This window comes from Pygocentrus nattereri, chromosome 5 (genome assembly GCF_015220715.1).
Source record: "Pygocentrus nattereri isolate fPygNat1 chromosome 5, fPygNat1.pri, whole genome shotgun sequence".
Lineage (NCBI taxonomy): Eukaryota > Metazoa > Chordata > Actinopteri > Characiformes > Serrasalmidae > Pygocentrus > Pygocentrus nattereri.
Genome location: NC_051215.1, coordinates 9,794,940 through 9,807,733, shown reverse-complemented (window position 1 = coordinate 9,807,733; position 12,794 = coordinate 9,794,940). Strand labels below are relative to the sequence as shown.

The window sequence follows — 12,794 nt, the reverse complement described above, 5'->3', positions numbered from 1 at the left end:
AATCGTGGACACAGAATGCAAAACTGAATGGAAACTTAAATACATATTACACATTCTGAAAGTGCCAGCTGTCTTTTACTGTGTTAAACGTTTATGACCATTTGGACCATTAACTTCCATTGCAAGTTAAGTCCTGAAAAGTTACTTTTTGGAAATACAATGTTCTGTTTAATCAGTTGTGGTATATTATGTATTTGCATAATTATCTAAATAGATTATGGCATTTAAAAACCACAGCTTTGTAGCATCTCTGGCTTGTCAGTTATTTATCACTGATGTCAGAAAAAAACCTAGTATCTCCAAAATGATAACTTTACAGGAGAAGGAAAAAACATACATTACTTTCAATATAAGTCAATGGAAAAAGACTTTTTTCAAAGCCATTTTTGGCCATTTATTTTGGTCTGTCCTTCATGAAATTTACACAGAATATAAAGGCCAATATCTGTTTTCAAATGATGTCAAAAACTGAAAATCAACAAAAATGGAGATATGAGGTTTTGTTCAGACAGCAGCGATTTGTGTATTAACAATGTTATATTACCATGGCCAGCAATTATCGTGACACACAGTGTTTGATGTCACGACAGTGTATGTCAAATGATAATTTGCTCTGTGTACTCTAGTTAGCCATCATGACATCAAACATGGCATGTGTCAAGAAAATGACCAGTAATGGTAACATGACACTTTTATATTACTGGTCATCATCTATAAACAGCTCATAAAAGCATATGACACACATTTTAATGGCATGGTTATGTTAATGTTATGTTGCAGAGTTCAAGGAATGTGTCACCCACTCCACACAGTCCATAGATGTCCACACAGATCGTCCACACAGTCCTTAGATGCTCTTAGAAATAATGTTGCCTTTTGAGTGACGCCATAGAAGAACGACTTCTAGTTCCCTAATGAACTTTTCAGTTGAGTTGAGCGAAAGAACCCTCTTTACCATCTTCATTTTTGAGAAAGAATGTAAACTAAGCAGTAAAAACACCCTGTAGAATTCGTTATTCAGTCTACAGCAGTTTAGCCATCCATTCATGTTGAAGTGATAAGAAGTGTTATAGTTGTTACAGTCTGATAACATTGTGCTGTTTATGGCTGTCAGGAAAAATAAAGGAGCTGATGCAGTATGGAAACATAATGTTTCATCTATGTAGTATAAGTTATGTAGAATCATTGTCCAAAGTCAATAAATAAATAAATAAATAAAAACAAAAAACACACAAAAAACAGTAAACGACAGAAAAGTGTTAAGAACATTTTAAATGAATTTAATTGGAGCCCGATTAAATCATTTCAAGTAATGTGGACAATTTCTATTGATCCATTCTTTGTGAAATTTGCTTACCGCTGCTCAAATAATGTAGAAGAAGAAAATAGCAAAACACATGGTATTATTATGATGGCAATAGTGTTTGGATGGCTTTTTGAATGAGGCACAAAACAGCTCAGCCATTCAGAAGAGAGCTCATTTGCGCGCACACACACACACACACACACACACACACACACACACACACACACACACACACACACACACACACACATATATATATATATATATATATGAAAATACCTGTTTCTCTTTATATTGTGTGTAAAGTTCATGAAGAATGGACTAAAATTAATGACCCAAAATGACTTGGAGAAATGTCTGGCTCCACTGACTTCCATTAAAAGTAAAGTTGGTTTTTTTCCTTCTCCTCTAAAATGATCATTTTTGAGATACAGGTTTTTCTTCCAAAAACAGTGACATATATATATATATATACACCCTGTTTAGTGATAAAGCATAAAGGGAAGTCAGAAAAGGGTCACATAGAAATGAGTTATGACTGCTATCAAACATTAAGTGGATTTTATGGGGAGAAAACAAAAAGACAGAAAAATATAGATTATAGGCCCTTTAAAGATGACAACAGACTATGGCTGGGCATCAGCCTGAGGTTGCCTCCAGGTCTTGTCACACACTTGCTATCTCTGCTCACCTCCTAACCATCCGTTCTGCAGTAAAGGCTTTCTTTTCCCACCCCTGGACATGTGGACAGTGAGGCCAATAGGGCAGAGAGAGAGAGAGAGCGAGGGAGGCAGAGAGAGAATGAGAGAGACAGTGAGAGATCCTTTTTTTTTATTTCATTCTGCCTGAGGCGCAGATGTTCCACAGTGACGGACTTTCATCTATAAGGCGTGACTGACCTCCCTGATCAGCATCCTCACGGCTAGCCTGCCTCTCCATGCCCGAAGAAAGAGGGAGAGAGAGGGAGAGGGGAGTGGGGGGTGGCAAATTCCCAGTGGGAGATGCTTCAGATGTGTGTATGGGTATGTGTGGTGGCCGAGTGTTTTTGCCTTTCCTTTTGTTCTCAGTTACTGCCATAGTGAGTCATTGAAAAGCAGTGTGGAGGAACTGGAGAAAAAGTGAGATGTCAGCTCCTTTCTGCTATAAAAATAGCTTACCTTCCTTTCAGTCAATATTTGACTACAGGGTTTTATGGTGGGCGACTGTTTCGTAAAACCCCAGACCCCGAGTCTAGTTGATCAACAAAGGCATTTTTCAGTGTCTCCTTTAGTTTTGCACTGGAGCTTTGAGGCTAATGTCACTTAAAAAGTAAGTTTGGTGACACTTTACTTGAACCCTGCTACATGGCATCAGCATAAACTTGCTGTAAACATACACATGTTATGGTGTCACGATAAACAAACATGCACAATTATATTAATCATGTTATTTTGAACAGTTTATATTGAGGAGGACTATGTGGTTGCAAAAAGGATATTCATCACTGAAGTCACAGCTCTCCTTGATAGAAACTGTACTTTTGTGCTTTAACTTGTACTTTAGCAGAAATGTGGTGTTCCTAACTTGTCATATACCCTTAAAACAATTTTATTCATATAACACATATCTGTCACTTTAAAGTGGCACTTTAAGGGCCATTTATGCCAATAGAGTGTCATTTGCTTCATAAGACACCTTACCCCCTTTTGCAGTTGTCGCCATAAACACTTAGGCCCAATCCCATTTCTTATTTTCACCCCTAACCCCTTGTTTTGAAGTGTCACCTTCCCCTTTGGAACTGAGTTACACGGTGTAGATAAGACAACCCTTTACTTCATTAAAAGGTGCTCTGTAGGCGACTCTGCCAGTTTGCAGTGATAGCAGAAGAGCGTAAAGTTCAGCAACCTCACTGCTGGGCCGCACCATTTAAGGTGGAACAGGACATTTGGCTAGCTAGCTATCAACACAGCATGCTACTAGCATTTTTTTATGCTTGTTATGAAGAAAAGGACTGTAATATATTGAAATGACACTCAATTAAGATCATTTAATGGTTATGGTATTTTCTCAACAGATTAAATACTCACATTTGTTTCTTTCCTTGGTCACTTTGGCTGGGTTGTGCAGCCATCTTGATGTTTTCTCTCACTCTGTTTGGACTGTGCCTCTGAAAAACTTCCTGGATTGAAGGGCTTTACAGCCCTAACACTTTGCCTGACATCTCTATCTCAACAAAAACCAGGACACTCTACCGCTAGGACTAAATATTAGGGGCAAGGGGTGAAATGAGATTGGGCCTTAGTTATTGCTTTAAAATACTTTATTTTTATTTAGGCATGTACTTTGAAGTAACAGGTAGCCTTCAAACACTTTCTTTGTTTCTACAACTTTCAAGTGCCACATTCGTTCTGCACGTTTGATATCATCTTCTCTGAGTACATTTTCCTCTATGTAGCTCTACTACGTAGATACCTTTATATTTCAGAAATAGTTAAATGTAGATTTTGGCACTCCTTTGTCTGGTGCCCACATGTATTGCATATGCCGCATACCTCCTTTTGGAGCCCCTGGAAAATACATTTGTCCATTTTTATAGACTACATATATTTTATAGACACTATTATAGTAGGTGGGCTGGACACCATGCAACTTATATTATATCCATAGACAAACAGTGAACAGCATTAAGAGAGCAGCTTCAAAGCACCGTTTATTCGGAATGAGCTTCACAGATGAATTGAACTGCAATCCTTGGTATCGCTGAGGCAATTCATTGCATGGTTGATCGACTGGCTCACTGCAAAGGCCGTCTATACATCATGTTTATAGTATGTCATATAGTGCATATTCTTCTCATATTGACTGTGCATTTTCCTATCAGATTTTATAGTTTCTTTTTTCTGCACCCAAAAAAAAAGCTTTCTAAATGGTTCTTGGCTTGGATGTACAGTTCTAGGTTCAAAAGTTTCTGGACATTTGCACATCTCATTTACAATTGTTTTGAAAGGGTCAGTAACATTTGTAGCAGCAGTTGTGAGGTTAAATGACACCTGGTTAAGCTCGTCATGATAACTGGCATAGACCTACACTCAAAATAATGTTTCTTCAAGTCTTATTTAGTAAGGACAATAGTAATCAATATAGGGCAGTATAGAACCATAAACACTCAAAGAACCCTCCGCATGATTAAAGGGGTCTTTGCATCATGAAGGGTTTCTTCAGATTGATGGAAAATGTGTGTGAATGTGCTATAGATGGTTCTATATACAACTTTTAAAAGGGTTCTATATAGTATCCACAAAGGTTGTTGTATTGTTACAAGCTTGACAGTAGAAGAATGCTTTTGAGTGCAATATCGAACTATTTTGAGTCTATAGAATCATATAGAACACCTCCTCCATCAATCTGAAGGACACTTTCACGATGCAAAGAACCCTTTAGTCATGAAAAGGGTTCTTTGAGTATTCATGGTTCTATTTTTTACTAAAGAACCCTTGAAGAACCATCCTTTTTATGACTTTTTAGAGTTACATAAACCTTCCTAAAAGATTTTTCTAACTATGACAATGGATCTTTTCTCTTTTTCGGACCATTCTCTGTAAACCCTAGAGATGGTTGTGCGTAAAAATCGCAGTAGATCAGCAGTTTCTGAAACACTCAGACCAGCCCGTCTGGCACCAACAACCACGCCACGTTCAAAGTTGCTTAAATCACCTTTCATCCCCGTTCTGATGCTCGGTCTGCACTTCAGCAAGCTGTCTTGACCACCTCTACATGCTTAAATGCAGTGAGTTGCAGCCATGTGATTGTCTGATTAGCTATTTATGTTAACAAGCAATTGAATAGCTGTACCTAATTAAGTGGCCGGTGAGTGTATGAGGTGCTATATTGAACAGTGTGGTATTAAACAGAGCTATGTTGTAGCTATGGTGCTTCGTCTGCATGAGCGATGCTACACTGCAGCTATGAAGCTGCTTGGGCTGGCTGTTTGAGTAATGCTACATTGCAGCTGCTTGGTGCCTGGCTCTGCTGCTTGAGTGACTCTATATCATTGCTGCAAGGCTGCTTGGGCCATCCTGCTGAGTGATGCTGCATCACAGCTACATAGCTGTTTGTGCTGGTTGCCTGTGTGGCAATACATTGCTGCTATGAAGCTGCCTGGACAAGTGGTGTTTGGCTGTATGAGTGATGCTACACCGCACTTGAGCACCACCACCCTCCTGCAGCTAAGGACTGTTCCTGGGATACAGGGATTCCCAGCTGGCTGCCTGTGAGATGCTACACCATAGTTGTGAGGCCACCTGTGCAGAGGGATCTTCTCCCCTATGGCTTATTTCTGACTTATACTGTGATATTGGGAGTGTTATTTTGTTGTATACTGTGATATTGGGAGTTGTTTGTTGTACATGTTGTTCCTTCTATAAAGCATCCATAGGTTTGAGAAAGGCACTAAATAAATTAAACTTTCTATTGTCAATATTATTACAGCAGCTTAAGTAGGTGTCATGTAGCCTCATGAACACCCTCAGGAAAGCGTGATCAAACATGCTTTAAGGCATGAAAAGTGGTTTTGCCCTTTTTGGCACCTTTGTTTTTATGAGTGTAATATGTGGCAGGTGTAGGAAATGGATCTCAGTAGGATATGCTACCGAATAGAGAAGTAATAAATAAATAGATGAACAGACGGTCCAACAGGGATTCCTCATCCGAGGCCTGGAACTTCAAAGCCATCCTAAAGCTGTCTCTCATTCTTATTTGGGGTGAAGGGGTGGAGGAGTGGAAAAAAAGAGCAGGAGGTCATTCTTGCTCTTTATGGATACAGAAACCCCCTGGAGACATCTTCTTCTTCAAAAAATAAAAACGTTACCCGTCTAAAGCAAAGTCTTAACATTTACTCTAAAGGGCAGGCCATAAACTATTAATAGACAGCTGTCCATCTGGAAGCCGAGGCAAGAGAAGGAGCTTCTTTGTATTGTATCCTCATGTGGGACATTATCCGTGAGGACTGTTCAGTCTCTAGCCGTCTCGGTGGGAGTCTATCTCCATCTTCTCTCACAGACATGTTGGACATGGTTGTTAAGAAACTGTTTGGGAATATTGCAATACGCGGCAAGCCGATTACCCGTCATCCCACTGCGTGGAACTATTTCCTCCGCAGCAGGCGACAGCATGACACCTAAGGCAGTGTGAGAGTAGAAGAGTTGCAGTGTTGACGAGGAGGATGCGTTGGCTTTCCTGGAGGCCTTGTAGTGCACAGCTGTGTTTTTGTCCCAAAATCATACGGTGTCTAGTAATAATCAGGAATAATAATAGTAATGTTAATAATAATACACTTCCAGTCAAAAGTTTGGGCGCGCCATGCGTGTGAAATTGAAATTTTCTCCCTGTTATCTTTCAGTCACGCAAGAATACCTTTGCAGGTTTTGTGAGAGTAAGAGGAAGAATAAGAAAGCTCCTTGCTGATACTTTGAAGGCCCAATGTACCCAGCCTTTTGCAGACGTTTGACGCTCAAATCGGATGCATTCTGCTTGTGTTTTCTGTAGGCATTTGGTGCACAACCTTAATCACACAGTTTACAGGTTGTGCGGTTGATAAAATGCGAAATGCATCTTTTGTCCTCATACATATGCAATTGAGGGAGAGCCATGCAAAATGTATTAAGATATTACACATGTGGATGATTATATATTCCACTCAGTTTGCAAACAGTTGGGCAACTCGCAGCATCGATTTTACTCTTACCTTTTAAAACAAGGCAAACGTTTGCATTCGGGTCTCAAAAGACTTCCCTCAATGACAGCAGGTATAGCAGCTAGATGGAGACACAAGCTTCGAACATAGGCTGAAAGAATGTTTACCATCACATTAACCCAATTTAAATTCTTAGGACACAGGGAAGTGTGAGGGAAGGTGTGGAATAACTCTCATTTTACATTTTGTTTCAAGCTTGCAGACGGATCCATTAGTAAACAAGCTTTAGTCAACTGCGCAGTTTGTGTTTTAGTCAATTGAATGTTACATTTTGACTCATTATGTGTGCATATTGCCGTCGCATCAAGGCGCATCAAGGCTCTCCTCCTGTGCTTGTATGTACATCTGGCCCTGATTATATTCTACAGCACTCAACACTCACGCTAATCAAAGTTTCCTCCTTGGTATGAAGAGTTTTTCCTCCATAATGAATTGACAGGTTTCTTTTCCAAACTGTTGTTAAAAGCACATATTGGCACTCTTTTGGCCCAGAGAAGGTTTAAACAAAAGGTTTGAGGGCTGTTGAATGGGGATAAAATGTGTGGGCTTTGGCAGTATTCCCAATGCAGTACTCACAAACATTGTCAGAAATATTTTCCTCAGTGTTTTCTTCAAATTTGAAAAAATAAATGCTTTCAAAAACACAACCAGCTGTGCACAATACTGCTACTTAGCTGGGAACACTCAGGGTCTTCAGGGAAGATTTCTGAAGGATCATTTCTGAGATTTTTAAAATATATATCTGTAATTTTTAGTAGATTTGATGTAATAATCATCATGGTGGTTGCATTTAAAGGTTTTATAGTGATACTCTTCTTTCATTGTTTATGTTTGGTTGGAAAAGGCCAACAGAAAATGTTTCAGTCAAACGTTCAGGTATCTAGGCAGGTACAGCCCAGTGAGCTCTCCTGTTGGTTAGGCCTTCAGGAGCTGGACTTATGCATTAGATTAACCACCATCATAACAGTGATTGACACTGTCCATGTTTTGTCTAGAAAGGCCAAAAAATTTGAATGTAAACCAATTTCATCTTAGTGCTAACATACAAAAATCCCATAGGAGACTACCTGAAATGAACATTGTTGTAAAGGTGGAGTTTTGTCACGACCTAAACTGGAGGCCAAGCTCTTATAATCATGGGTTGCTATAGCTAATAATAACTACTACCACTATTACAAATAATAATAATAATAATAATAATAATAATAATAATAATAATAGTATCTTATAGTAACTTTTAATGGAAGTAAATTGAGAAATATTTTTTTCAAAATCAATTTTTGATTATTTCTGTTGGTCCATTCATCATGAAATTTTGATGCAACTGTCCTTTTCAGATAACTGAAAAAAATTAAAACCCACAAAAATGAAGATTTTGAAGTTTTGTCCCAACTAATAATAGACTAATAAAAAAGCACAAGCTTATTTGTAACGTGGGGGAGCGAGCAGGCGAACGCATATGCGGAGATAAGCAACTTTTATTAAGGGCAAAGCCAGGGTCATGGTCAGAATGGTCCAGGTTCAAATAGCCAAGACGAAGAGATTGGGGAATAATACATAATGAGACATAAGACATAATGAGAAACACAGGATAAACACAACAGAGAAACACACCAAACAAATCAAACAGCACATACATCAAACAACATCCCAAACAACAAACAACAAACAAACATCAAACAAAGACCAACGAAAACTAGGGGCAAACACAGGGCTTAAATAATCACAGGGATGCCGAGGGACAGGTGGGAAACAGGTGAAACGAATCAGGGGCGGAGTCACTAAACAAGGGGGCTGGACCAAAAACCAAAACAAAGAAAACAGGTGGACTATCAAAAGGTAAACAGAAAGCACATGGGGGAGTGGGAGGAGCCAAATGTGACATTATTGAAAACTGAAGTGCATAAGTTTTGAGTTATTAAGGCTGTCAAAAGAGGATGCATGATATATCACTTAATAACTGTTGCTATTTTCAATATGTAAGTAAGATTGATATCACTGGTTGATTGACACTGTGGAAACAAGCAACAACCAGTGTGAGATGAATGAAACAATGTTTTTCCATTTCATTTTGATCATTGGAACAGCTGTGGCAGGTCCAGAAACTTTTCTTGAGATTATAGTTGCTGAACCTATCTTAACGCAACATAATCTAGCCCTCATATTGTATGACTATTTTTTAGATGCATTTTCCTCTGCATTTAGTGTCAACATTACTTTGACTGGAATCGTGTTGGTTTTAATTTTGGATGCCAAAGGTGAAAGCAGGAAATGATTCAGCTTGTTTTGAGATCTTGGAACCAAAGGACTTTTTCCATTGTTCTTCATAGATCCCTGTTGTACTCTCTGTAATCATTGAAATCTTCACAGTGCTGGCCAGGCTAGGTGGTCTGGAATGGGAGAATGACTCACTGGATTAAGGGGCTGTTCTTTCTCAGCTCAGATAAAATGTACTTCTCTTGAATTGAGTTTCCCCATCAATAGCTTTTTCATGAGTGAGAAAGGACAGCATTTTAAATAACATGACTTCTCCTTGAGCATTGCATTTCTTACTTTTTCTTATGTTTTAATGCTAATGCTGACCAGATTACAAGACCCCCAGACACCAAGCAGTACATAGCCCAAATGTATGTGGACACCTGGCTTTGTGGCTGTAACGTCCTCCACTCTTCTGGGAGGGCCTTCTACAAGATTTTGGATTGTGTCTGTGGGAATTTGTACCCAATGAGTCAAAAGAGCATTTGTGAGGTCAGGTACCGGAGCTAGCCAAGAAAAATGGCTCACAATTGATAGTCCAGTTTAACCTAAAGGTGTTCAGTGGGGTTGAGGTCAAGGCTCTGTGCAGGTACTGGAGAGTACCTTCACAACAATTAATTGGCAACTATGTCTTTATGGATCTCGCTTTGTGAGAACAGGCATTCCACAAGTCTTGCCACAAATTTGGAAGCATATAATTGTCTGAAATGTCACGGTATGCTGTAACCTTCACATTACCCTTCGCTTATACTAAGGGGCTCTGCCTAAACCCTGAAAAATGACCCAGACCGTTATCCCTCCTCTACCAAACTTTACTGTTGGCACTATGAATTCCAGTAGGAATGCATACACCACTTTATACCACTCCAGCCAATGCTTTCCAGTGTGTATAGTGATTCTGAGCTTGTGTGCAGCTGCTCGGCCATTGAAACTCATTTCACGAAGCTTCTGATGGACAATTCTTGTGCTGATGTTGCTTCAAGAGCTGTTTTGGTATTCTCTAGGGAGTGATGCAACAGCACTCAACTCTTTGTGTTTGCATGGTCTACTGTTTTGTGGCTGAGCTGTAATTTCATTTTACAATAATAGTACTTACAGTTGACCAGGGTACATCTAGCAGAGCAAAAATTGCACAAACTGACAGTGCCAGAAGTACTGAAGTCTTCAGTACGACCGATTCTACTGCAAAAGTTTAGGGAGATTGTATAGTTTTGGCACTCGTTGGCAAATTATGTTTGGTTGATGGAAGATAAATCAACATGTCCTCTACAGATAACACAGTCCTGCATGTTTTAATGCACAATTACATATTGGAAAGCAAAATAAAATGTAAAAATGTGGCCTGTGCAAAAGTTATGGTATGTTTCAGAATTACTCGATGTTGTGATCATAATCAAAAATGCAATGTTAACAGTTAAATGTTGCAAATTAAATATCACGTCATGACACATGATGTGAACAAAATAAGTGGGAACATTCATAATTGTCTACTTATAGATCATAAATGTGTAGCCTAAGCCCAAAAATATTGTATAAATGTCATACAAATGATATGTAAGATTATGTGCACTTGTTTTTTTATTTGTTTGTTTCTAACAAAACATTGTTCATTTCTAGTTGATTTTCATTCCTCATACCAATTAATGAAAAAACCTGAACAGTCTATAAGTCATTATACAGGTTTTATGCCTCAGTGACATAACCTTCCTATTTAGCAGCATATCAAAGTGTCAATGAATAGGAAAACAATGGTTACGAACCACAAGAAGCATAAATTATATTATAGATATTATTATAGATACACATTACGTTTTATTAAGTACATTAAAGACTTTTGCAGTTCCTCCCAAATCTTTCAGAATCTTTTAAAGATAAAGATTTTTAAAGATAGCAAAATAGGATTAGTTGCAAGGAGCATTTTTTGATGTTTAACAATTTGTATGTGATAAAATAATAATTTTATATATATATATATATATATATATATATATATATATATATATATATATATATATATATGTGTAATGGCTTTTTTTTGTTCTTTTTATCCCCACAGATCAAGCGTGTCATATTTTGTGTCTTCCTGCAGACGGATTATGAAATTTACAAAAGGAAGATGTCAGATTTCTTCCCTCCAGGTATTGTATCTGCATATTTGGAGCCGACCTTGCTTTACTTGTTGTGCCATTTTGCACTGAAAAGATTAACAAAGTGTCAACCTTGATTTGAAATGCATAAGAAGTTCTTAATGAGCACGCTTAAATCCTCACTAGAAATATGAAAAGCTCAAGTGCTGTCACACATATTGTGGGATATTGTGTATTCCTTCCTTCAAAGGTGTTCAAAAGAAATATGGCTTTCAGTAATTGTGTACAGTCAGGTCTGTTTTGGTCTAGAGTAGTTGAAGTAAAAGAAAATCAGGTACTTTTGTGTTTTACAAGTGATGTGTAAAGCTTTTATCATAAACATAATGGGTCAATTACGTAACCTTGTAGGACACCGTGCATCACAGTAGCCAGCAATGTCAGAAACTCAAAATGATCATGATCGAAACAATGTATTCTTAAATTCTGCTAGCACAAGACACATACTAGCTGGAATAGCAAGGTGTGTTGAAATTAGGCTGAGGCCTTTGAGGCAATAGGCACTGGAGACCAGAGAGAACAGTGTAGGTAGCATTGCATTCATTCTATAAAATGTGCATGATATGTTCCAATATTTCCTTAAGCAGATTTATTAGAAACCTTCCTGCATTACAGTTTTTACTTTTAAGTGCAAGATATCGTGCTTACAGTAAAAAATATTTTGCGACGAGTTTCAAATCTGCTTTACCTTTTGCGTAAGGCTAATAAAAAAGGACTAATAAAAAAATTCACACTCGCCTCTGTGGTTTGAAAGTCTCTTGAAACACCTTAGCACATGAGTTTAACAGGTGTGGCGGTTGAGGAGCGAGCCCTGCGGCTGATAATATTTCACCGAGCCTCTCTCTGAAGTGTCTAGGCTTTAGCCTGAAGTTCCAGATATGGAGGGTGATTCAACAGGGCTTTGATTCTGTCATCACCCACAGTGATCCAAAACCAGGTGGAGACCTAAGATTGAAAGCCCAGATGTAGGTGATGTGGGCCCACACCTTGTCAGTGACTACAGTGTCTCACACTTCCACATGTCTGGTTCTTATTCGATTGACTTTGGTCTCCGGTAGTGAAGTAGTATGTGATAAAGCCCCCTCTTTGGTTTCCCTCTTGTTTTCTCATGATTTGCACTTTCTCGCTTTCCCTACCTCTTCTTTTGTGTCTCCATGGAGCCCATGTCACCTCTCGAGACAAAGCATTATCCGGTTCCCACAAGCCCTCGCCTGTTTTGCAGTCGTTTCTGTCTGCAAAGGGCATAGCTCTCACAGGAAGGCCCTCCGCTGCTATTCCTCAGCCTCCCTCGACGATAAACAGACACATTATTTCAGCACAGACTGCTTTGTAGCCCCTGTTAGCCCTTCCCTAGTGT

The 12,794-nt window shown here is 38.7% G+C and overlaps 1 protein-coding gene across 1 annotated transcript in view; it reads left to right on the top strand.

The window, feature by feature from the left end:
• Positions 1-12,794, top strand: part of macrod2 (mono-ADP ribosylhydrolase 2) — a 1,076,631-nt gene that overhangs the window by 958,846 nt on the left and 104,991 nt on the right. The window contains exon 9 of the mRNA XM_037538560.1: positions 11,350-11,431. Coding sequence (XP_037394457.1) covers positions 11,350-11,431 — 82 coding nt within the window. The remainder of the gene's footprint in view (positions 1-11,349; positions 11,432-12,794) is intronic.